The 24,745-nt window shown below is 39.7% G+C and overlaps 2 protein-coding genes across 6 annotated transcripts; both read left to right on the forward strand.

The window, feature by feature from the left end:
- Window positions 1–64: 64 nt before the first annotated feature.
- On the forward strand, window positions 65–5,956 carry DYNLT2 (dynein light chain Tctex-type 2). Its single transcript, XM_084515169.1, has 5 exons — window positions 65–212; window positions 2,646–2,846; window positions 3,676–3,834; window positions 5,206–5,292; window positions 5,732–5,956. The coding sequence occupies exons 1-5, from the start codon at window positions 126–128 to the stop codon at window positions 5,807–5,809; spliced, it is 612 nt and encodes a 203-aa protein (XP_084371295.1). The 5' UTR covers window positions 65–125; the 3' UTR covers window positions 5,810–5,956.
- A 452-nt stretch (window positions 5,957–6,408) lies between these two features.
- On the forward strand, window positions 6,409–24,695 carry PHF10 (PHD finger protein 10). Of its 5 annotated transcripts, none has more exons than XM_084514685.1 (12): window positions 6,409–6,946; window positions 8,877–8,983; window positions 9,560–9,690; window positions 10,514–10,591; window positions 11,983–12,116; window positions 12,240–12,389; window positions 13,309–13,418; window positions 14,969–15,122; window positions 17,535–17,690; window positions 22,428–22,536; window positions 22,814–23,002; window positions 24,445–24,695. In XM_084514685.1, the coding sequence occupies exons 1-12, from the start codon at window positions 6,449–6,451 to the stop codon at window positions 24,528–24,530; spliced, it is 1,902 nt and encodes a 633-aa protein (XP_084370811.1). In that variant the 5' UTR covers window positions 6,409–6,448; the 3' UTR covers window positions 24,531–24,695. The 5 variants fall into 5 exon arrangements, with proteins under 5 accessions (XP_084370811.1, XP_084370810.1, XP_084370809.1 ...); XM_084514684.1 differs by having other exon boundaries at window positions 6,418–6,946; window positions 10,508–10,591; XM_084514682.1 differs by lacking the exon at window positions 17,535–17,690 and having other exon boundaries at window positions 6,423–6,946.
- Window positions 24,696–24,745: the final 50 nt, after the last annotated feature.

Below are 24,745 nucleotides of genomic sequence, written 5' to 3' on the forward strand. Positions count from 1 at the left end.
CTGCTGCCCGCCCCGCGCCCCACGTCACGGCGCTGAGGGAAGGCTCCGCCCGGCCCCGCACCGCCGGCCGGGGAGGAGGCGAGGGGAGGCGGCCGCCGCCACCGGCCCCAGCTCCGCGTTGAGCCATGGAGACGCGCCCCAAGGCGGAGCGGCGCCTGAGCCTGTCGGCTGCCCAGCGAGAGCGGCCGGGCCGGCTGCTGGAGGGGGTGAAGGTGGCGGCAGCGGTTGTAACGGCGGCGGCGTCCCGGGGGGTGTTGGGGGTGGCCGCTTCGCAGGTGTCAGAGCCGGCTCGTTGAGAAATAGAGTTCGTCCAAATGGTGGAGGCTCGCAGCCCTCGGTGTACGAGCTCCTGCCTGCCCGAGGTCAAGCTGGCACAGCACAGTCCAGTACCGTGAGAACCCGTTTCTGTATAGTCCACGTGAAACCGGGTCATCTGGCTTCAATAGGGCCTTTCCAGAAGGATGTAGAGGCTGGACATAAATGTAACAGCAACACTGAGAATCATAGAATAGAATCATTATGGTTGGGAATGATCTTCAAGATCATCTGGTCCAACCATCGCCCTACCACCAATGTCACTCACTAAACCATGTTCCCGGGCAGCACGTTCAACGACACCACCACATCCCTGGGCAACCCATCCCAATGCCTGACTGCTCTTTCTGAGAAGAAATTTCTCCTAATTTCTAACCTAAACCTCCCCTGGCACAACTTGAGGCCATTCCCTCTAGTCCTATCACTGGTTATCTGTAAGAAGAGGCCGACCCCTAACACTGTGCTAAAACTTGGAATCCCATGCTAATAATGCAGGTGAAGAAGTAAATGGTACCACCCAGTGCTTGTATTGTGAAATACAGAAGTGGACTTACTTATTAACCCATTGAAAGCCTTGGTTAATATAATCATAATGATAAAATCGTGCAGAGAGATCAGTAAGGATTTTGGTTACCTCATTATCAAGTGAGGAAATGTTTATGGAAACTTCTGTCACTGCTAATAGCGGTTAAGCTTCTAATAGCACCATTTGAAGTTCAGTGCTATAGACACAAATTTTCTTCCGTCTGCAATCTTGTACAGGTTGGAGATATTGTGACTTATGTGGAACTGCATTAGCAAAGAGTTGCTGTTTAGGTTGTAACCATTTTCACATGCTCAATTATATTGAAAAGGTTTGGGATGCTCATCTGGGAAGCTGATAGCAGAGTTGATTTTTTTTTTCTTTCTTGCTAGAGGACCCGTGATGAGCTGGTACGATCTACAAGTTTTATAGCTTAGCCTTCACAGTTCTGAGTTTCTGACAAGTGTCCACAGCCTCAGTGCAAATTGTCTGTTCCTTCCATTTTAGTGTAGTGTCAGTACTATTCAGAGCTTGTGCTGTTGGCATAGTATCAACAAACACCTGCAGCCAATTTGCATTAGGGCTGCCAACATCACTAGTTTGTAGCAGAGTTATCTAACTGAGGAACTGGGAGAGAGATCTAAGTAATGTTTCTGGTGTCAACATGGCTGATGTGCAATACCATAAGGAAGAAACTGCATTGCATCCCTTATTCTCAAACTTTTTTTGAAGTGAAAGATTTGTGAACCCCAAAGTAGTGCATCTTTTCAAATAGTTATTATTAGAGCTTTCTGTTACTCACAAATGTATTTTTTTTTCCTATGCCTTTTAATGTAAGCCTTTCCCTGTGGTGTTACATCACCCTCATGCTCTCTTCTGACAAGTAGCTGATGATGGCCTAAGTTCTCTCTGTAGTAACGAAGTGGAGCAAGGGGCTGAAGAATCAGCAAAACTCGAATGTGGTTAGGAGGTAGCTGGTATGGAAAATCACGGTCTGTAGCAGTTGTTACAGTCTCATTGGTACCAAGTACTTTTCTGTCTCTGTCTTTTGTTATTGTTTTACAGTTGTGTTTTAAGCCAGCTGTGGAGGACAGCAGGTAGTGACATCTGAATGCATCATCAGACTTGTTGCTTGCATTCATAGAAGCCAAGTTTTGTTGTGTGTATTAAAAGAATGATATTGCACGAGCTGGATGGGGAGAGAACTTGGATCTTCAGAGTTCTCATGACACACAAATAATTACTACTCTGCTTTGAGGTTCCAAGCAAAATTACCAAGCTTGCAGATGAAAGTATCTTTTTCTTTTTAATGACCAAATTAAGACATTAATACATAAGGCATTTATTTAGTAGCAATACAAGCAATGAGGACAATTAAAATTTCCTAGTAAATGAACCAAGCATATATTTTGGATTTTGTGTACAATTTTTGAATGAAAAGCTTGAAGTTGTGATTAAGTCTCAGGCACAGGTTGGTATTTGTGTATGTTTGTTTTTCCTATAAAATGGAGTGAATGCAGAGTGCTACTGTGGCATACTTGCTTGACTGAGATTAAATACAAACTTAATTTAGGCTTCATTGGAAAATAAATTAAAATTGAACACAAGTTAACCACCATTCTCTTTTTCAGTGAAAGTGATGGTGTCAAAACAGCCAGAGGAAAAGATATCATATTTCTAGCTTTTCTGCTTTTTCAAAACATAGATTTTTTTTACCTTGTAACTATATACCATAAAGTATCATTTAGAGACTGTAAAACACTAAGCCATTTACATCTAACGCAGACTTTCTTATTATTTTGCACAGATGAAAGGAAAACGGAAGCAAACTGTTTTTGAATCTTTAGCTCCACTGGAAGAAGAATATTTCAGTGAATCAACAAAAACTAGGCGACTGCCATTCAGATCTAGTAGGGCAAAGATAAAATATGCTAATACATATAGACTAGAGCCATATCATAAATTTCGGGATTATTTAGTGAGAGACAAAGCTCAAGCAATACTAACGGTATAGTACTTTTAAAATGAATTTTCTATTTTTTTTTTTCAACAGTAGTTTGTCTTGCAAAGATTAAGCAACTTCCGCTGTTCCATTAATATGAACTTAAAACATAGGCATAAATGTTTGCAGGCTTAAGTTTTGGCACACATGTAGTATGTAGTGCTATGTTTCACAAAGTGCAGAAGGCCCTCTGCAAGTTAGCCACTAAGCATGTGCTGTTCAGATGGAGCTGAAGCTTGATCTTTTACTCATTTCTAATCAAAGTAAGCTATAGTTATTCAAAGTACCCTGACCTCCAAAATATCTGGATATCCAAAGATCCTGATTTTGGATTTGTGACATTCTACTTTGATTGGATCTATTAATATCACTTGACCAGCATAACATATGCTTTGTGTCCTTGACAGTCTGACTGCCACATATAAAAAATAAGCAGAAAATAATGAGAACAATCTACTAAAATGTGATGGCGATACCTTGAAAAGTTACAACTAACTCTTGTAATTCTGAGGACAGGCCTTCAATATGTGGAACAGGTATTTGTAGAACTATTTTCCAGTGAACTGAGCCCAAGTGCTGGAGAATAATACATCCCTGTTTGATGAAATGAGATTGGCTCTATATGTGTAATTGTAACTTTCAAAAAAAAAAAAAAAAAAAAAAAAAGATAAAGCATTTAATATAAAAAATAGTGCAGCTTTTGCTGTTTGGGAGCAGCATCTGTATTTTACAGTCTATTCTACTCCTTATTTTTTCTAATGAAAATGTCTGAAAAAGTTTATTGCAAAGAACTGCCTGGATGAAAACTAAGATCTTTCAAAATTGTTTTCGATAGAAGAAACTTCAACAAGGCAAATACGATGCAGTTTCTAGTCCCTCCTTGTGTGCTTCAATCTCCGAAGAGATATTAACAGCTATGAAGGAAATGGGCTTTGACCGTTATAAGTATGTGGTATCAGTGCTAATTGTGGAAAAGGCAGGTCAAGCAATACATGTGAGCAAACAAATTATTCTTAATACCTTTTGCAAATTGAAAGTCATTTTTAGAAGTGTATGTTATCTCCTAGGCATTAATCCGCCTACAGCAGTGTAACATGAAGTAATCTTGGCGCGTTTAGGTTCCTTAGGGAAGTAGTATACTAGGTGACAAAGGTACTGCTGTGCTTCTGTTAACCCTGTTAAGGTGTGTGTTTGGTTTAGGTTGTTTTTTGTTTGTGTGTTTTGTTTTGAGTTCAGCAACAGTGGTAAGGAGCCCATGCTGCTTTTCTCTATCAACCAGTTATTTCCACTGTGTGCTGTGCCAGTACAATTGCATGACGGCAGTGAATATTTTTTTCCTCCTCTATTTCTAGAGAACTTTGACCTCCAGTTAGGTCATCAAATGCCAGCATAAAATGCAGTGCAGTTGTGGCAGGGGGTGACATGGGAAGGAATAGGAGCAAGGAAAGGAATGTAGACTGTTTTAACTGGAGCTGCCACCGAATGGATACTCCTGGGACTACAGCTGGGACAATAGTGACCTGAACTTGGTACACCCAAAACAAAAGAATTTATTGGACTGCAATTTTCCTGTGTTGTGTGATAATTTACATGTGCTGCAAGCTCTCTTTGGCTTTCAGCACACTTTTTGGTCTCTTGCTGAGAATTAGAGAACACTTGTAGTAGTTGAACCACAGCTGGTGTTAAAACACGGTGTTTTGCTCAGGTGAAGCCATACCTTGTTCTTAATGCCTTCTGTGAAATAATGTTTGAAGGGGTGCTGTCTGAGGCCAGTCTATGAAGGTCCTACATCTACCCACTTTTCCTGGAGCTGTGGTGCAGTACACAGCTTCCTAATTTGTACTGTATGGGTGTAGAGCTGTAGGAGAAAGATGGATTACTGAAATGTTCCAAATTAATTTTTTTTTTTCCTCTTGAAGATAATATTTATTTTAGCAGTGAATTTACACGTTAGTTTTCAGAAGACTTTTACCAAAAAAATGAGAGCCCAGTCACAAGTATACTGGTAGAGGTGGAAGTGGCAATCACTTTTTACTTAAATTTGTTGCCAGAAATGGTGTTTGTCGATGTCATGTTTGAAGGGATGCTGTTACAGTATGCTGAAGTGGTAACAAGTGAACATGACAAGAGCTGAGTTTTTGGTGTAGATATTTTTGGGACAATTGGGGTGGGAGCTTTAATGTGAAGCAAGAACACATTTTCATAACAAATACCATTTGTTCATTTTCACTGTCATTTTGCAGTTGTTTTTTACTAGTTGTGGCTCTTGTAATTTAATTATGTCAGCATTTATGTAACACGTTCAAAGCATAAAAATTGTGCTATATATAATCTCACAAATGGTTTTATCTTTTCTTTCCTTTAGGTTGCCAGCAGATGGGTCTGGGATGTTCAAAGAGACAGTTGGGTCTCAGCTAAATATGAAGCGGAAACGTTTATAGCACTGGCTCTGGTAATGGCTTGCTATTATGAGTAATGCTCTAAAAAGCACACCTATTTTTGTGCATCACAGGACTCGGTATACTTGAAAATTTTCAGAACATCAGTCTACCACCAGCGTTTGCCCAAAATCTGGCACTAAAATACAGAAGCTGACATATAGTTGGGATAATTTTGCTCGCTTTTCTTTGTAAAATTAACTTCTGAAATGTGTGTGGTTAAGTACGCGTGGGCTTCATCTGTCATAATGCTCTGAAGCAGCTGGTGTAACGCCAGACTTGGTACAATTTTGAATGTTGTGTGCTGCACGCCTAGAGCTGTTAACGAATGCTTGCAATAAATTGTAGGTGTCTGTTTTCTTAGAATTGTGCTTTTTGAAAGAGGAGGCAGCGCTCAGGTTTTTTTTTTTTTTTTCCTCGGTTGTACTTATGATAAAACGCCTGTTCGTGTAGCAGCGTGCAGCGGGAAGCCATCTTTTGCACGCTTGTATTGTGCAGCATTTCCACAGGCTTGCTTTCAGCGAGGCGTGAGTTGAATCCCCGGCTTCCCCGCGTCCCAACCTTGGCGTTCAGCATCAGCAGCGCTCAACCTGGTGCCCAGGGACCAGCCTGACCCTTCCAGCGGCGTGAGCCCTACTGGCCGAGACAGGCTGACAGCGCGCTGCCTGCGGGGCTGCCGACCCCCCGCCCGGCCCGGGCGTGCCCAGCGCTGCCCGTGCGCGCTCCTCACGGCGGCGCCGGGCGATCCGCAGCTGTGCACGGAGGCGGAGCGCGGGGCCCCATTGTTCCGAGCTGCCGGTGCGGCGGGGCGGCTCCAGCCGGGGGTCCCTCGCCGCGCCGCGCTGTGCCGTGCCGTGCCGTGCCGTGGGAGGGGCCCGGCGCTTTGTGGGCCGGGGTCTGCCCGCGCTCTGCCTTCAGCCTCCCGCCGCGGCGGGGGCGGCGCCGGGCGGGGGGCGCGGGGCGGCGCGCACCGTGCGCGCTCCCTGCGCGCAGCGGCGGGGCCGGCCGCCGGTGCCCTCCTCCGGGGGTGTGGGGGGAGCGCGCCCCCCGCGCACCCCTCCTGCGGTGGTTGATGGTTCACAAGCGTAGCTCGGCCGCGGCTGACGCGCCCGGAGACGGCTCCCGTGCCGGGCGGCGGCGGCGGCGCTCGGCGCTGCCCACCCGCGGGGGATGCTGCCCCTGCGCCCCGCGCTGCTGCACAAGCGCTACCGCGGCGGATCGGCGCCGCGCTCCCGGCCGGGCCGCGCGGCCGCACGGGCTGCGGCAGCATCAGGAGGCGGCGGCGGCGGCGGCGGAGGGCGCGGCGGCGGCAGCGGCGGGTCCCCACCGCCCTGCCCGCGGGGCGGCGGCGGCGGCACCGCCGTGGGTGCGGGCCGCGCGTCGGTCCGGCGGCGCGGGCCGGGGTCGCCGCGGGCTGCCCGGAGGGGGGCGGAGCAGGAGCTGCGCGAGCCGCCGCGCTCGTGCCCGGGCTGGCCGGTAGGGGCCGTTGCCACCCCCCGCCGGGGGAGGGGGGGCGGAGCCGGGCGCGGCGCGAGGCCGGGGCGGGCGGCGGCGGCGGCGGCGCTGCTCCTCGCCCAGCCGGCGGCCCCCGCGGCGGTGATGGCGGCCGTGCTGTCCCCGCGCCTCTGCGACAGCGACCCGGCCACGCCCGGCGCGCAGTCCCTCAAGGTGAGAGCCGCGGCCTCGCCGCCAGGCCCGGCCCGCTCCGCTCCGCTCCGCTCCCCCCCCCTCCCCGCCGCCTCAGCACGGGCCCGGCCCCGGTCCCGGTGCCGGCCCAGGGCGGGCGAAGTTTGGGGCAGCGCCGGGCGGGCCCCTCCTGAGGGGGCTGCGTGGGGCTGGGGGCGCTGCAACTTTGTGAGGGCCGGGGAGGGGAGGGGGGGGCGGCTGGGGAGAGCTTCCCGCGGCCGTGAGGGGCCTCGGTGGGCTGCTGGGCTCGGCGCTGTGCCCGGCACGGGGCTCCGGGCGGGCTGCCGCCCGTGCAGGTGCTGTGGCGTGCACCGAGCCGCCCGCTGCCGCCCGTGTTTCACTTCCTGGGCTCCGAGCCTGCGTGATGGGAGCCGAGGGCAGGGATGTAAACACAGCGCGCTGCGGGCTGAACGGGAAGAAAGTCCCGAGGCAGAGGAGAAAAACTTGTACAAGTCCTCTTAAAGGCCACGTTTATACTTCTCACTTAAACACGGAAGTTTGGAAGTTTCTTGCTTTGAATATACATAGACTTTTGTGCAGAAAACCGTAGCTTTGGCCCTGTTTATCTATTTTTGGAGTGCGTTAGTGTTCCGGGTGAGAAGTAGGAGTGAACTGCTGCTGAGACGTAGCTGTGTTGCAAAAGCTCTACTGTGATATTGTTTTGGTTGGGACTGCTGGTGAGTTTATGCAGGGTGTTCCTAGTAACGTTCAGAAATAGTATTGTTGGTAATACTCAGAGATGCTGCTTGCAGTTTCGTTAACATTGCCTTTATTTTTTTTCTTGTTGTATGAAAGACGTTCTTCTTTCTTGAAGAAGAGCTGGAGTAAAAACTCCCCAAGAAAGAAAAACCGAAAAAGTCACGTAAAGAATTCCATAATACATGAAATGTAGAGCTTAGGGATATGGTTTAGTGGAGACTGCTAGCGTTAGGTCAGAGGTTGGACTCGATGATCTTGAGGTCTCTTCCAACCTAGAAATTCTGTGATTCTGTGTGTGAAATAAACCAAAAGTAAAGGAGACACTTTTCTCCTGCAACCTGTCTTGATTATAGTGCTATGAAGTCTTATATAACAAACTTTATTATTTGCTGAATTCTTTTTTAATAATAGTATTTCAAGTGATACGGTATGTAAAACATACTAGAGTGAAAAACACTAGCTAATACAGACTTAATAATAGTTCTTGTCACTGTTTAACAGTGTGTCATCATGGGCTTGATCCATTTATTTCTGACACATTAATATTTCTTTCCTAATCTTTTCACAAATGTTACAAAAAGTGATTCTTTCATCCTATTCCAGAGTTTCAGTTACTTAAAGAGTTGTTTTGTTCTTGGATCTACTGCTGGTCACAATACGCAATTCACTTTGTTACTTCTCTCTCCGATTTCTCACTTGTAATCATGCAAAGTTATTCACTAAAGGCTTTGAGATTTTAGGTAGGAGTTAAACAATAGTTTTCCTTTTTTTTTTCCTCTCTACAAAACAAAAGTTTTTGCTCTGTCCTTACCGTTGCTTTTCGGAGCAAGCCTGAGTACGGGAATTACTCTTGTCCCTGACCCTCACTGGTGAGGGAAGCTTGTTGGGTCTACAGCTGCCTGGCTGTGCTGTTGTAGTTTGCATTGGGAATGAACTTGGTGGTCAGAGCCACATCTGTCTATTGAGTACTCCCTGTATGCAGCAGGTGAGAAACAGCCAGTTCTCTGTGCCATTTTGTGGCCTTAAGCTAGTTTATATCAGAGAACAATTTACTGTGTAATCTGTCCTATGAGCTCTTTGTAGAGAGTATTATTAAATAGTTCACTTCTTTGGGTATGCTTGAACTGCAGATTGTCATACAGTATTTTTTGGTATTTTAAATGATCCACTGAATACTTTTATTTTTTAATACCTATTTGCATGTTTGTTTCAGGATGACACAGAAGAAAATTCCAATGATGGCAGCCAGCCATCCAAAAGACGACGTATGGGCTCAGGGGACAGTTCTCGGAGCTGTGAAACTTCTAGTCAAGATCTTGGGTAATACCATTTCTTTATTGCTAGTCTTACTGTAGTGTTCAGTATGCTTAAGTATTAGCTCTTCCACATTCTTTGCTTTTATATACTTCATATAGATTCTGATTTGAGGGAATGTCCTATAAGTAGTGGGGTGTCTTTTTCTCCTGGCATATTTTAAGAGTTCATATTTTAAACCACACAGAGCGTGGTGTGTCTTAATTTATAATCAAAAGCACAGCTTAGAAGTTTTACAAATATTACATGTTTCTGGAGTGAATTTTGACACTGTAGCATCTGCTTTTTTTCTGATGTCCTTTCCACCATTACACATATCCCTTTTTTGTGTTCCTTCTCTCAGCATATTGATAAACACTGCTTTCGGGAAGTACATGTGAAGTGGGGTGTAGGTAAATGCCTTTGAAAAAGATTAAGAGAATGTGGTGTTATAAAGGAATTGTCCAGCTATCTGTAGATGGTGGTCAGTAATGTAAATTGGAATTAGTGAATTTCTAGAAATGTAAGTATCCCTCTTGTATATTCTTTGATTTCTTCTAATGTGGTTTTTTGTTTGTTTGTTTGTTTTTTTTAAATGCTCAGATACAGCTATTTTCCTGCTGAAAACTTGATAGAGTACAAGTGGCCACCGGATGAAACAGGGGAATACTATATGCTTCAGGAGCAAGTCAGTGAATATTTGGGTGTGACTTCCTTTAAAAGAAAATATCCAGGTATTTGGTTTTTTGTGTGTGTTTTTTTCTAAATTTTTCTTCTAAAAAAAAATCTCTGCTTTCATATGTTTGAATGTAATCTCTGTGTCTCTTTGACCACGGTATGAGCCAGTTGTTTAAAAAAGTCCATGGCAAAAGTATATCTCAATTTTGTATTTTGTACTTCTTGATTTTGTTACTGGCATATTGAAAATGTATACTACAGTTTTCAGAGCAATTCAAGACTTTTCAGTATTGTCACTGAAAATCTGCAGACAAGTTTGATTAAGGGTTAAGGTGAGCAAGTAGCTTTTGAAAACTGACCTCAGCTTTATTCTTAGATATTTTGTTAGTGATCTCTTGCTGTATAGCTGTATCTCTGTATTCTGTTTCCTAAATTGTGGTAAAATTTCTGTTTTATCTGTGGAAGGATTTCAGAATGAATTGGGAAGGTTCTAGGATTTTAGCCTTCATAATTCAGTTTTATCGTACATGGTTCTTATGTCATGGAATTTATTTTAAAAGGCATATTAAAAGAAAAAAGTTAAATATGCCTTCAGTATTTGATCATATTTTCTGCATCCAAGCTCTTGTGGCAGGTTTCTTTAGTATATCTGTAAATCATAACTATGGGCAAGGTTCTCAGAAAAATCGAATGTATCCTGGGAGTGTATATTAAAATTAAAATAAGTTTTTAATGTTATCATGTTTATAGGAATAGTAGTTTTGTGTAGACTCTCACTACCTGAAAATAATTCTCAGACTAATTTGATATTGTTTATGGGGGATTTTGAGTAACTTCACCCATTTTTATTGCTTTTTTTTGTTTTCTCTTGAGATTTAGAAAGACGAGACCTATCTCACAAGGAGAAGCTCTACCTCAGAGAACTAAATGTTATCACAGAGACTCAGTGCACATTAGGTAAGAGAAAAGATTGTTATATTCCTTGTTACAGTATTGAAAGTGACACACTGAAAATGTGATTCAGTTTAGTAGAGGAGAATTGGATCATTTGCAACCAAAAATGTGAATTCTTAAAACTGGCTTGTATTTCATTCTTAATTTGTGTTAATTGGCCGAAGGATATTGGTCTTCCAGATTTATTGTTTAAAAAAAAAAAGGGATCTATTCTAATTACTTAGCAAAACTTATGTTGTAAATTAACTTTTAGAGCCTTTTTCTCCGTGTAGAAAAGAGAACAACGTACTTTTTCAAACTGAAAAGTCCATCAGTCTTGTTAGGCTGAGTGAGTTGGGACTAAGCAAACACTAGTGTATTTATACAGATCAGCATACGTGTTAGCTGTCGGAAGGGTGCATATTGAAGCACTTAAATGTACTTGAAATAGAACAATGCCCTTGATGCATTTTATGTTGAAAGAACTTCAAGTATTTGTTTCTTCCTCTACTAATACACGTGACTTGGAACATGCTAGAGATTAAATGATGCCTGTCACGTTTTTTTTCATGTGTGTCATGGATCTGTGCAAATGTTAAATCATTTTATATCTTAACAGTTCTTGGTATACTTACCTTTATTTCTTACCTGTCAGCTTTTTTTATTTTTTATTTTTTTACTGAAATGTGCAATAGAGAACAAGATCTATTTTTATCAGTAGAAGCAAAATGCTATATTCTTTCTCACATACACAGTATGTGCTGTGTTAACTGCAAACAACAGGGATAGTTATATATATCATCAGTGGTAGTAACATATGCCAACCTTCATTCTGTTGTCAGTGGAGGTTGGTTGCGTTGGAGGCTTTCAGAGAGGCGTTCCACATGACATGGTAGCTGCAAACTGTCATGTTCTGACTTCTGAATTGAAATACTTTAATTAGGAGTCAGGCATCTGTGTGCAGTTTGCTGTTCTGAATTGCCCTCACAGTGATCCTTGATTTGTGTGGAAAACCTAACCTCATAATTTAAGTTAAGGTTGTACAAATTAATGAAACTAACAGTTTACCAACACAAGAAACTGAAGCTAACAGTTCACCAGGTCCCGCTTACAGCAAAGGTTCTGCTTCACAGTGGAGTTGAGTAGGTGGCAGTCAAGTATGAAGGTGGGGGTTATATTCTGTAGCTGTAAGCAAGAAAAGAAATGAGCCTTTCCTCCTGGGGGAGAAGCAAACTGTTAATCAGCCTTGAAACCTGAATGTCATAAGTTCTCTCCTGCTTGAGAGAGGGAGAAGCATTGTGCATAGTAGGTTGTTGTCTTTGGCTCCTCAAAAACTTCAGCTGATCATTGTCAGATATAAATAACCTACCGTTAGTTTTGCCAGGTAGCATCATTATTGCTTTTATCTATTTTAGGTCTAACAGCTTTGCGCAGTGATGAAGTAATTGATCTTATGATTAAAGAATACCCTGCCAAACATGCTGAGTATTCTGTTATACTGCAAGAGAAAGAACGTCAGCGAATAACAGATCATTATAAAGAGTACTCTGTAAGTAAATAGTGCGCTAAGGGAACCAAATGTGTATCATGGAATATACATGTATTTAAAAAAGGGGTGCTCACAAACTGATAGTGAAATGTATGTAAATTAATAAAATTATTTTTATTTCAGCAAATGCAGCAACAGAACACACAGAAAGTAGAAGCCAGTAAAGTTCCAGAATATATAAAAAAAGCTGCCAAGAAGGCTGCAGAATTCAACAGTAATTTAAACCGAGAACGAATGGAAGAAAGAAGAGCGTATTTTGATTTACAAACACATGTAGGCGGATTTAAATTTCTTCTCAATGTCAATAGTAGCTCCTTGCTTGTTCTAATAAGAAGTGATTATTAGTACTATCTTAACTGTTTTATCTTCAGAGGGGTTGAATAGTCCTGTTACAGTTAAGTAGAGATTTTAACAGTTTTGCTGGGAAATACAAATAATAATTTCAAATATATCTAATATAAAATCTTCTTTCAAATGGGAAAACACTTCTGTCTGAGGAAACTTCTAAAGTTTCAGTGTTACTTCATTGTCATGTCTCCAATCTGTTGCAACAACATAATATTAAGAGGGATGTTTAGGTTAATAAGAAGCTTCTGTTGTTATCTGTTCATGGAAGTGGCTCATTCTTTTTTGGACAACTACTGAAATTTTGCCAGAACAATGTAATGAGTTAAATAGTAAGCTGTTTATCTAAAATAGTACTTGCTCCCTCTCAATTTTCATGTCTGTATATTTGCTAGGTGTTACATTGTTTTTGTATTAGATATATTTTATGCCTCTGCACCTGATTTAAAAAAAAAAAAAAAAAAAAAAGAAACCACACGTGCTAGCTGTCGTTTTGAAGCAGGACTGCACTGCTTGTGTGAAAACAGTGTAGCAACTTTTTTCTCTTTGCAAATTGTAACAGTATAGTAGTATATTGTGAAAAGTCTATGGTTTTCTGATATTGAGATATGTTACATACAGGATAGCAGATAATTAGTTTCATTCTGAAAAAAGACCTTCTATAAGCATCCTTTGTGTTGCTAGTGGGATTTTAGTAGTACAGTCAGGTTTCAGAATTATTGAATTCAGAAACTCAGTAAAGGGGAGAGACTGAGTTCAAAAATATTTCCAGGGGGTGGAGGGTAGGGAAGGCTCAAAAGTTCGGATGTGAAATGAGAACTTCATTATTCTGTATTAAACACCACAGATTATCCAGGTGCCTCAAGGAAAATACAAAGTCTTACCTACAGAGAGAACAAAGGTTAGTCCTTATCCAGTGGCTCTCATACCCGGCCAGTTCCAGGAGTACTACAAAAGGTATTTTAAAACCATCACAATTGCTGATTCTCTTGCAGTGATCTATTTTCTCTATGTTTAGCTGATGGAAAACACTTGAGTGTATTTACTGTAAAGTTTTGAATTAATTTTATGCCTGAGTCACTTGCTAGACTAATAAATGCACAGCATGAGGGCTTCTGTCAACAACATAAATGTAGTACTGGCTGCAAGAGTGTTCCCTCCAGTGATGTATTGTGGTGCCTGAGCTTTCACCAGCTCAGATCCTTACTGTGGTAAAAGCAGACACTGATATCACTCCTGCCACCCTCACATGCTTACTTACCTTCTGCCTCTGCATGTTTGCTAAGATTAATATCGCTACGTCAAAATGTTGTAATGCTGGCTTGTGGTCAGGTGCTTTCCGTGTGACAGTCTTACTGTCCTTTTTTAAATTTTTAGAAAGTTTTTAACTTAAAAAAATCCACCAAATTGCAATCGATCTTGTGGGCTAAGTTTAATGTTGGATTTTTAGGTGAGGGAGAAAGGTGTTGCTAGTTGAATTTTTCTTTTTCATTAAACATGTATTGTGTAAACTTAAACAGCTACACAAATTTTAGACTTTTCCCTGTGAGGTGCTCCCATTTGGCGAACACAGGTTGATTTGAAAGCTGTTGCCTAAGCTGTGCCTTTTTTGCACCAGAGATGGTACTACTCATCCTATACATGCAAAGTTTTCTGTCGAGAAACTTTTTGTATGCACTTGCCTTGTTCATTCCAGTGTGTCTTCATCCAGCCCCCCTATAAATGTGCATGTTTAAGGGGTATTCTTGAAGGACCTGAATTTTATTAAGTTGTGTTAAAAATACAAGAAATATTGTTTATTTTGAGCATACAAGCTGTAAGTGAAACTAACTATCCTTCTTAATGAAGGACGCAACCTTTCAAAGTGTACATGAAAATAGTGTCCTACCCGTTACCATGTCCTTAATACTAAGAGGTCTTTTTTCGTAGTCTTTAAGGTCAATAAAAAAGATGGGGTGGGGGGGATTATACACATAAAGCTGTATGCGGCTATAAGCAAATACAGATCAGATCTTCACAGTATTCTGTAATATTTTTATTTCCCTTTTTTTCCTCTTCATTACTCAAGAAACTTGGTCTTAAATAGATTATCTTTACTTATTTTGCTTTGGACCCTAGCCATTTGTGTACCTTTGATTGGAGTTGTGCACATGCTATGTACTTATATAAACAAAGTATATAGTCTGTTGGGTGTAGTAACATGGGTTGATTCTGTAGACATTCAGGTGACCATTTATGATTGTGCAGGTTTAGAACATTGCAAATATGTTCTTCCTTTGTTCCATGAATATTTACCTATGTGAAGATGACAAGTACTGGATAGTAATTAAAGTTAATTGGTGAAGAGAAATTAGCAAGTTTCCTGCATTTTTTTATGTGCTTTCCTAAAGAAGCGAGCTGAAATCATTCACGTTTCTTTCTTTCAAAATAAATTCTTTATGTATTTTGTAAATAATATCCATGCATAAAATACAAAGGCATTTGTTTGTTTATTTTATTGCCTTTAGATATTCTCCGGATGAACTTCGTTACTTGCCATTAAACACAGCTCTTTACGAACCCCCTTTGGATCCAGAACTGCCTGCATTAGACAGTGATGGGGATTCAGATGATGCAGAGGAAGGGCGAGGTGATGAGAAACGGAAAACCAAAGGCAACTCGGTGAGACAAATTGAAAGCGTTCTTCAACAAAATAAAATCCTTTCCCTTCGCTTTTGTTAGTTTCAGTAATTTCCTGGTAGAACCTTTAACATCATCAAAATGAAGTAGAATCATAAACTCGCCTTTTTAGTACTTCTTTTTATTTTATAACTTTTCTATCCAACTTTCCATTGTGCTCCATTTTTAAAGTAAATCAAACAAATATTTGTAATACCAGTCTTTCTCTTACTTGTTTCTAAAGAAGTTTTGAGAAGTCTTCCCAACTGCCCCTCTTTGTTTACTCCCTTTTCCTCAGGTCATGGGTCAGGTTGCTAACATTTCTGTGAACTTTAGTTCAGGTCACAGTATATTTTGCTCTTTAAGTTCCATAGAATCCATCATTAAAGCAAAGGACTTGGTAGCCTGGTAACTTTGCTTTCTTGTAATGTAGAAGGAGGAAGTACTCAATATAGAAACAGTTACTTTATTACAACTTAAAGAAAAGATTGAAAACAGTTGGGATTTTTTGTTTGTTTTATGATACATCTTTAAAAAGATGTGTATGCACTCTCTGTTTATGCAAACCCCAAATTAACTGTTACTGGCAGTTAAGGGAAACTTTCACATACCTACCTGGATAGTGTTGTAGGTGCTCAGGAGCAGCTGAGCTTCAGATGGGCTGTCCAAGAACAGCTGTGTCATTGGTATATTGGTGTTGGTGGTATATTGGCAATGACCATTTTCTAGAAATGGAACTCCAATTCTAAGAAAAAAAAAACAGAATATAAAATCAGAAATACATTTAACAATTTCTAGTTCAATTGACTAACATGTTAGATAGTGGGTATATGTAATGCTAAATTTCTCCATATAAACATTTATTTTGTTTAAAATATTCACAAGCTACTCATAACTGAAGAAGAAAAGAAAGGGTCAGCTTGTAGGCTTACGGGGGATAGCTGTTAATACACTCTTTCTGCTTGTATTTTTTAGAGAGAAAAAAAGTAAACATCATGCTAAGTGTCAACTTTGATTTAATCGTACTCCATTTTTTTTTACACTTGATCGTTAATCACCTCTTTCTAATTCCCCTGTCCACTGACTTCCATTTCTCTTAATGGTAAAGAAAAGTAATTGGACTGAGCCGGCTGTCCTTCCATTTAGCACAGAAGTTCAGATGCCTTTTTGGTGAGAGAATATGGAAGGGAAAACGTGGTTGTGTTGGAAAGGTGTAGGGAATATATGAGATGAGGTTCCTGTGAAGGGGGTTTGGCTATGGAGCAGTGGTTCTTTACTAGTCATTAGGGGAAGATATCTGTTGGACACAAAGGTGGACAGTTGCCAAGTATATTTTTCCGAGTTTTCAGCTGCCTAACATTTGTCAGATCTCGCTGGTGAGCCCTACGGTATTTTTTTTCCTTTTTTACCCTCCCCATTTTTGGGCTCAGATAGCAGTTTTCCTGTTCTGTAGTGTCTTAATGGACTTGTTCTAAATAATTCTTCCCCTAGTTTAAAAAAAAAAGAAAAGTGTGAAACATACCATTTCTTTTTGCCATGTAGTTAGCTTTGCTTCTGTGTTCTACAGCTTTCTTTGCCCTCTGTCTGTTTTGATTTTAGGTTCCAGGGCATAGGTGGGTTACTTTATTTGTACTGAGTGCCTTTTACTGTAGGGCACCGCAGTATTTGGCCTTTTGTTTTTTATTGTAATAAACATGATTAATTATATTATTCTCTGCTGAAAGTTTTTGGAAGCCTGTATTAACACTCCTCTGAGAAAAATCTTGTGCTGCTGCTCTTAATTATGCTTACATTGGTCTTTCATTCTCTGTGAACCTCTTCCACTCTTCACCTTCCTGTTCTTCAAAATTCTTTTAACTGCAGCATGAAATCTGATGTTTGGTTCTGTATTAAATATTCAAGTGTGTTTTTCCTCTGATGGCATTCTTCTGCTGCAATCCAAATGAAATATTCAGAGTGCTCCTGGTGAAAATATGAGATGAGGGTGGCAGTAAAAACCTTCACATATTTAATTAAAAAGACAGCATTATTTGGTCGTACACTTTAAATACGAGGCCAGGGCACTTTTAACTTTTCACTGGCCCTTTACTTTGTAAGCAACATTATGCATATAGTCAATTTCTTGCTGACTTTCAAAGAAAAATGGTTCAAAGAATTATACTGTTGTGTGCTCCACTCTGGTACCAAGATCAACTGGAAAACACAACCGCTGTTGCTGATGCCAGTCTCTTAGCATGAGAAGAAAAATAAATAATGAAGGTTATGAGAAAGTGTTCTAGATTGTGATGCACCCTATGCTTTTGTAGAAGGAAAGATGTATCCTTCTTTTACATTAGTTGGCTCTAAGGGGCATAGGAAAGACTTGTCTGTCTATCCAAAAAAATAAAAAATATAGCTATGGTATTTTTATTATAGGACAATTCGTCTGGCAATGTATCTGAAGGTGATTGCGCCACAGACAACCAGGAGGATTCTTTTCAGGGAAGACAAAAAACAAGAGACAAAAGTTCTACTCCAAGAAAAGATGGTTCCAAACGTTCTGTATTATCCAAATCAGTTCCTGGGTACAAGGTAGAAGAAAAAAGCCCCTGACTGAACTTCCATACTGACCAGCCTCTCCCTGAAATATTTGTTTTTCAGTAATGTGGAACTTCTGCTTGCTGTACTTCACTAGCTGCTCTCCTGTTGTGTGCTCCATCTGTTTGCTTCCTTACTTCCTTTTTGCTTTTATTTCATGTGAGGCTTTCCTTTATTCTAGCTATACAGTGGCCTCTGTTTCTGGTAACTTCTCTGATTTCCAGGCAGTTACGTTAGGACAGTCTCCTGTGGATTTGTCATTGGAACTCGACATCTTTCTGTCTGCCTGGACATAGCAGTCAGAATTACTTGCCAGTTCAAAACTAGCACTAGGTATCCATTATTTTTTGTACTGTTTCGTATGGCAGCATACCTAGAGATCAGTGCTGTAAAGTGCAGCTATGTGGCTGAACACATTGTTCCGATGTTCATTTCAAATAGTCTTTCGTCCTGAGATGTTACGATGTAAGACATTGATGAAAGACAAGAAGCTTATTACAGTCATATAGGCAACACTACATGACCACTATAAGAAGATGTGGAAAACAGCTTTTTATGTAGTTCGTACTACGTAGAAAAGTTTGTAGGCAATATGCTTTTATCTGACTTAGTTTGGATGTTAATACATTTTAGCTACAAAGCAGTGGTTGCCAAACCTAAGACCAAAATCATCAGTATTACTGTATAATAATTTCAAAAATTAAGATGATAAAAGATAAAGATAAAAAAATAATTCTCAGGAGAACTGGGAATTGACGTGCATTGTTTATGTTACTATTTGGCATCCTGAGGGGTTTTGAAAATAATGTAACACATTTAAAATACATTATTGCCCAGTCCTGTTCCACTGAAAGGAATTAAAATTTTCCATTGACTTATGTGGGAGCAGGAATAGGCCCATAAAAAAGGAAGACACTACATTAACATGGGGTTTATGTAGCAATCAAGAATGCGTGTTGAGAGGTTATGAAAAAGGAAAATCTTTGTCAGTGACAAGATTGTACATACTGAGAAACTGTCTCAGCAGAAGTTGCGCTGTTGATGGTTTGTATTTTGTATTCATAACTGTTTACTATCTGTATTTACCAAGTTAACAATAAATAAGCTATAACTAAAGCTAATTTCCGACAAGAATTGGACAACTTTGATAAACTTTCTGTACATACAGTAACTGTAAAAGTTAATAACAGATATCAAGCTCCAGTTGTGTTTTCTCTTTTCAGAAACTTACTAAGACATATGCAAATTATGGAGATTTAGACTGTGGTACCATACATCTATTTTTTTATGTGTAACTCTGCAAATTGTTGTAGACTCAGAATGCATACCGATGTTCCCACGAACATGAAATCCAAAGATGGCACTTGAAATTATTTTTTAGCTTTGTTTAACTTGTCGTTGGAGATTGTGTGCCACAGGTTTGCAGAAAGAAGTTTCACTTAACTTTGAGATACCTGTGTGCTTGATCATTCCTGTCTATGAATGCATAAAGAGAAGATTTACAGAGCAGACCATTTTTTTTGAAAGTTATACTGGTAGCATATGGCATTGCATTTTGAAAATAGATTCCTATAGCAATTACTTCTACGAAGTCACTGACTGTATTAGTAACAAGGCATCACTGTAAACTGACAGTGCCACATCTTTCTGATGTCAGTGTGTTCCGCCTGCATCGACCATCAACTTGTTGATAAGTCAAGATGGTGATGCTGTGTTGGGATGTTGAGAGGACCGGCTTTCTTGTTTGTGGGAGTGTTTAAATGCTTTCAGTAAACCCAATTATATGAGCTGCTTTAACTGGTGAGACAGAAAGAATCTTGTTTGTTAGTCCATTAAAAACACCAGATAATGATATACCGTATGTGCCTGAGTGTTACGGCACTTGGAGCTGAAGGCTTAACTGATTTAAAATGTTGTCCCTGTGAATTCTAAATCTTTGTAATACTTTTGTTCTGTATCGTTCTCTAATATCTGACTATTTTTGTAGGACAGTAAACTTTTGGTTACATGTAGTTAAAATTGAAGGATAATTGCTATGGCATCAACATGCAATTGTATCATTATAGACACATTACAAGTATTAAAGGATTCACACATTTCCACTGAGTTATTTTTAAGCAAAAGAAATGATGTATTTTATATGGAGCCGTTTTTATTGTCAGTTCTTTAACAAAGAACAATTAGCATATGTTTTACATTTTGTCATGTTACAAATAGCGAGTCTTTGTTGCTGCAGGACTGGCTATTGCAATTGCACACACAGGGTACTGTAAAAAGTACAGGAGTTTTTTTTTGCACATAAAACTGAAATGTATTGAAACTATATTTTACAACACTTCTGTTTTAGGTCACTGTATATGCAAATGGAACCCTTTGCATTCAGAATAGGACCTTATAAAAATAGTGTGATTGGAATGCTTGCTTTGAGAGCTGCATGCTGCAGCAAGGAAGTTAAAACTTACAGAGCAGTCATTATTTTGACCCGGCATTCCTTCTCTCTCCCTTCCTTAGCCCCCAATAAGATGAAGATGTACAAAGCAAAATGTACTCTAATCAGATGGGATATTGTCACTTCCCATTTGGATTTGATACACTTTTTTTTTTAGTGTTTCTAAAAGCCATTTATGATGGTAGAACTTGAATTGTTTTGAAATGTGAAGTCTTGCATTATTTCATTTTTGTAAAAAAATAAAAATTAAAAAAAATAAAAAAAAATAACAAAACCCACCCTTCCATGCTGTTGAAACTTTTATTATTAATAGGCTGTTATTCTCATCCCACCTCCAAATGTACGATTTCTAATAAATACAATTTAGTGAAGTAAGAATTAGATGGAAGCATTGTTAATAAATGCACCCCTATCAGTGTCTAACTTTAGAATTTTATATATCAGAGTGTTAATGCACATAACGTAATGCAAGTACAGTGACCGGAAAGTAGCTCACTTTAGTTTTGATGGAGTACAAGGGAGTATGCTGCTGTATATTAAAAGCAGTGATACATAAATTCGTTAGAAGTCTGATTAGAGAAGTGCACTTCCTAGTCTAGAAAGGCTTGGTTTACTTAGAAATAGATAAAAACACACCAACAAAAAAATTAGAATGTAGCCTAAACAACAGAAGGGTAAATGCTGCAACACTGACAAGGTTAAAGCATGTGCCACTTTTGTTGGGAGGAGCAGGGTATAAAGGTATACATGTAGGACACATAGAATAGTAAATGATTTTGTGTGGTTTTGCTTCCATTATATTTATTACTTTGTAGAGACATTTGTGAATGTTAGACTTCTCTTACCATTTTATTATATTTATGTATAAAACAGGTTGACTATGCTTTTTTAAAATAAATAAGCAAAAAAAAAAAGCCTGTATGAGTGCCTCTGTCATCTTTTGAAGGAAGTTGCTTATAAACATCACGTATGGTGTTTTGTTTTTTAAATAAAACTCTTCAGACTAGACAATTTGGAGCAGAATGTAGCTGCATTTTAACATAGAAAAGCAGATGTAGAACTTCAGAATTCTTAAAGCAATGCGTCTTGACTGCTTAAAAATGAATTAAGATATTATCATACTAGATACAGGTATTGGAAAAAGACTGGCTGGGGGGATAGATATACTTGAGGATAAGTTGCATTACAAAGATCCCTGTTTAGTTTCTTTGTTTTAATACATGTATTTCTGTTTTTGTTTTTTAATTAAACTTAATTCTTCTCCCCAGAAGTGGTCGGTAGTTGACTGGGTATGTTTTTGCTTACTGACAAGCTGTTTAGTTCCTTAGAAAACAGGATATGCCTTGAATTAGAATTCCAGCTAATAGCTGCATCTTTGCAGCAACGTTTTTTTTTCTTCTCAAAACTCTGGGACTAAAACTCTGGGACTAGTGCTTAATATCAGTGAGTACTATGTTAATTTTAACCCTTATTTCTCACTAATTTCATTATGCAGAGGTCCAAGCTCAATAATATAACTACTGAAATATGTCTGTAATGCTTGGTTTGTTTCTTGGTCCTCACAAAGATATTTCTGAAATATGTCATACCTTATTTCTTTGGTCCTCATCAAGATAAAACTTTTGTGTTTGCACACAGAATTAATACACAAATGTTACTCCATTTAACAGCCTACTGTTTCTCTCACCTTTTAAATGGGTCTCATGCACTCAGGCTCCAGATTATCGCTTAGAAATACTATAAACGTAAAACTGTATTTAAATGCAAGGGTATTTATTTTTTACTGCAGTTACGACTGGACTTAAGAAGGAATGGTAAGACAGCAGTGTATAACATAGCTTACCAGATATTTTAAAACTTGTTAAAGTCAAATTTATTGCTTTTGTAATTAAGTTTCTATATTCTATAAAGACAATGAAAATGTAAAATTGTATTTAATTTCTTCCACACAGAAAATCTGCATGGAGATTTGCAATGAAGTATTTTATACCATGTAATTTAGGGGTATGTTAGCTGCTGAATTCAGAGGAAGAAACTAGTACATGCTTCTGCTCCCATTTTGTTTATGTAAAGCTCACTACATGTGTGCCAAGCTCAAAATCTTACGTGGTTAATCTAAGACTTTTTAAATACTGCTGGTTGTCAATTATTGTCGTATGTGTTAAGGTTCACACATCATAGCAGATAACCCATTAATTTTGAGTTAAGGAGCTATGTTACATTTCCTGTTAAATCTGTAAATTCTTCTGGAATGAATTTATAGCCCTCTTCTACCCTTCCAGCCAAAGGTCATTCCAAATGCTATATGTGGAATTTGTCTGAAGGGTAAGGAGTCCAACAAGAAAGGAAAAGCTGAAGCTCTTATACATTGCTCCCAGTGTGACAACAGTGGTAAGTATCCGTATAAACTAACTGGATTCCTAAGGATTCAAACATTCCTAATGTTTGGCAGATCTTTTTGTGGAAATATTTTTACTTGTTTACCAACAGTTCACTTGCCTTTTCTGTCCTTCATTAAAGCTTCATCCCTGTTTAAGATTATATGTGCTATCACATTCAGCGTGCTGTTAAGATTTCTCCAGGAGGCGAGCTCAGCTTCAGCTTAATTCAATCTAAATAATTTTAAATTTCATTTCAGTCATAATTAATAATATTGATTTTAATCCAGGCCACCCTTCTTGCCTTGATATGACCCCGGAGCTTGTTGCTATGATTAAGACTTACCCTTGGCAATGTATGGAGTGTAAAACATGCATTATATGTGGGCAGCCTCACCATGAAGAAGAAATGATGTTCTGTGATGTATGTGACCGTGGTTATCACACTTTTTGTGTGGGGCTTGACGCTATCCCCTCAGGTAATAAAGTAAGAGTTAATTTTTCCCTTCCCACCTCCTCTGAGTCATGGGGTTTCTCTGTCAAAATACACACGTTGCTTTTGAAAGAAGAGTTTAAAATCAGTGTGAAGGGTAAAAATAAGCAATAGTGTTGGAAAGCATCCGCACGCTAGGGATTGAGAATTTTTTTTAATAAGCTTTATTTCTGTGTATTTGGTTTTGCACAGTTTAACCTGGCGTTTCCTGTATAGGAAATATAATTGGCTTTTACAACAGAATCCAAACAGGCTCCCTCAGAGCAATTTTTTTTTTTTAATATTTCCAGAGAATACTGAGGATAATTACCTCTTTTCATAAAAGAAACATGTAAAGAGGCCTGTATTGCTGCATATTGCTGGATAATAGCTTTCACATTTAACGAAGTTTGTTATTTCAGTTTCTAAATTTAAAAGTATGCTCAATTTAGCATTTGTAAACATTTTTAAACCCCTTCGTTCCCATTTTTTTCTTAAATGTAAAAGCTGGAAGTACCTCAATGTCAGGCAGCCTGTACTTCTAAAATACCTGGCCAACTCAAGGCAGTGTAAAGAAAACTTCAGATGTAAGTGACTGGTAGCAATGTTGCATTTCACATGACACTAAATAAATCATCAGCAGTAAGCTCATGATAAAGCATTCGGTGACAATATTCCTCGTAACTACTACCTCAACTACATTGTATATTCCCATTTAGAGAAGCACAGGGAGCTTGCTGTTGTTTTACTCCAGGTTATGTGGTTGACTCAACTTTCAGACTGACCTACAGACAGAATCTAAGCAAAATAATTATAGTCCTACAAAACTAAAAAAAAAAAAAAAAAGCAAAGCATCTTTTATGATTCCAGCTGTTGTAATATAAATAGTTAATATCTATGCTCAACCCTTTATTGTTCCCTCCATAAATGGGTTTTAGTACAAGGTCTAGTGCTGAACCTCTGCCAGCAGTTTAATCTGTGCTGCCTGACTGCACTGAAATAACTGACGCTGGTTTGGGGAATGGGACCCACTACCCTGTGGCACAATAGCAACATTCTCCAACTGCCATTCATTTCTGCTGTGAGTTACTGCCCATAACCTTGAACTGTGGCCACTCATCTGAAAATCTTCACTTGCAACCTCATGGTTTGTCTCTTCTTTCCTAATAACCATTGCATTAGCAGTGCTGGCACTTACTCCTTGAGCCCCATAAACATTAGTGTAGCCAATTGTTACATGCACTGAGTCCGCAAGGGATGGTGAATTTGACATGGTGCTTTCTGTACCTTTTAGAAAAGATGCTTGAAGTTTAAAGAAAAACACTGGTTGTGTACATGAAAGGAAGTACTAGAAACAGATGAGCACCTATTGAGATGGTGAAAGGTACATAACTAGATGAGTGAATAAAAAAGGTAGTTTCCCAATAATTGACAACTTTCTTTTCTTAGGTCGCTGGATTTGTGATTGTTGTCAGAAAGACTCTCCCGTACCCAGAAGAGGAGGAAGAAGGGGGAAAAACAGCAAGGAGGGCTAAGCCCCACTCTCCCCCCTAAAAAAAACAACAAAACAACTTGCTGTCCAAAATTTAACTGCACAAATTAAAGTGATATTTTGGTGCTATTTAACCAACCACTTTAAGAGGAACAATACCACTTTTTTTTTCTTTTTACCAAATAAACTCTTAATTTTGGCTATATAATTATTTTTGTGATATAAGTCACTAATCATGTCCTGTCAGCTATCTAGACA

The sequence above is a fragment of the Aythya ferina genome (assembly GCF_964211825.1).
Source record: "Aythya ferina genome assembly, chromosome: 3".
NCBI classification, from domain to species: Eukaryota; Metazoa; Chordata; class Aves; order Anseriformes; family Anatidae; genus Aythya; species Aythya ferina.

What these genes read in the sequence shown, in the direction of transcription:
- PHF10 (XM_084514684.1), top strand. Translation starts at nt 6,449, where the DNA reads ATGCTGCCCCTGCGCCCCGCGCTGCTGCACAAGCGCTACCGCGGCGGA. An exon ending in ACTTCTAGTCAAGATCTTGG is followed by an intron (nt 8,984 to 9,559) that starts GTAATACCATTT and finishes TTAAATGCTCAG; the next exon opens with ATACAGCTATTTTCCTGCTG. An exon ending in ATTTTGATTTACAAACACAT is followed by an intron (nt 12,390 to 13,308) that starts GTAGGCGGATTT and finishes TAAACACCACAG; the next exon opens with ATTATCCAGGTGCCTCAAGG.
- DYNLT2 (XM_084515169.1), top strand. Translation starts at nt 126, where the DNA reads ATGGAGACGCGCCCCAAGGCGGAGCGGCGCCTGAGCCTGTCGGCTGCC. An exon ending in GGCTGCTGGAGGGGGTGAAG is followed by an intron (nt 213 to 2,645) that starts GTGGCGGCAGCG and finishes TATTTTGCACAG; the next exon opens with ATGAAAGGAAAACGGAAGCA. An exon ending in CGTTTATAGCACTGGCTCTG is followed by an intron (nt 5,293 to 5,731) that starts GTAATGGCTTGC and finishes CTGTTCGTGTAG; the next exon opens with CAGCGTGCAGCGGGAAGCCA.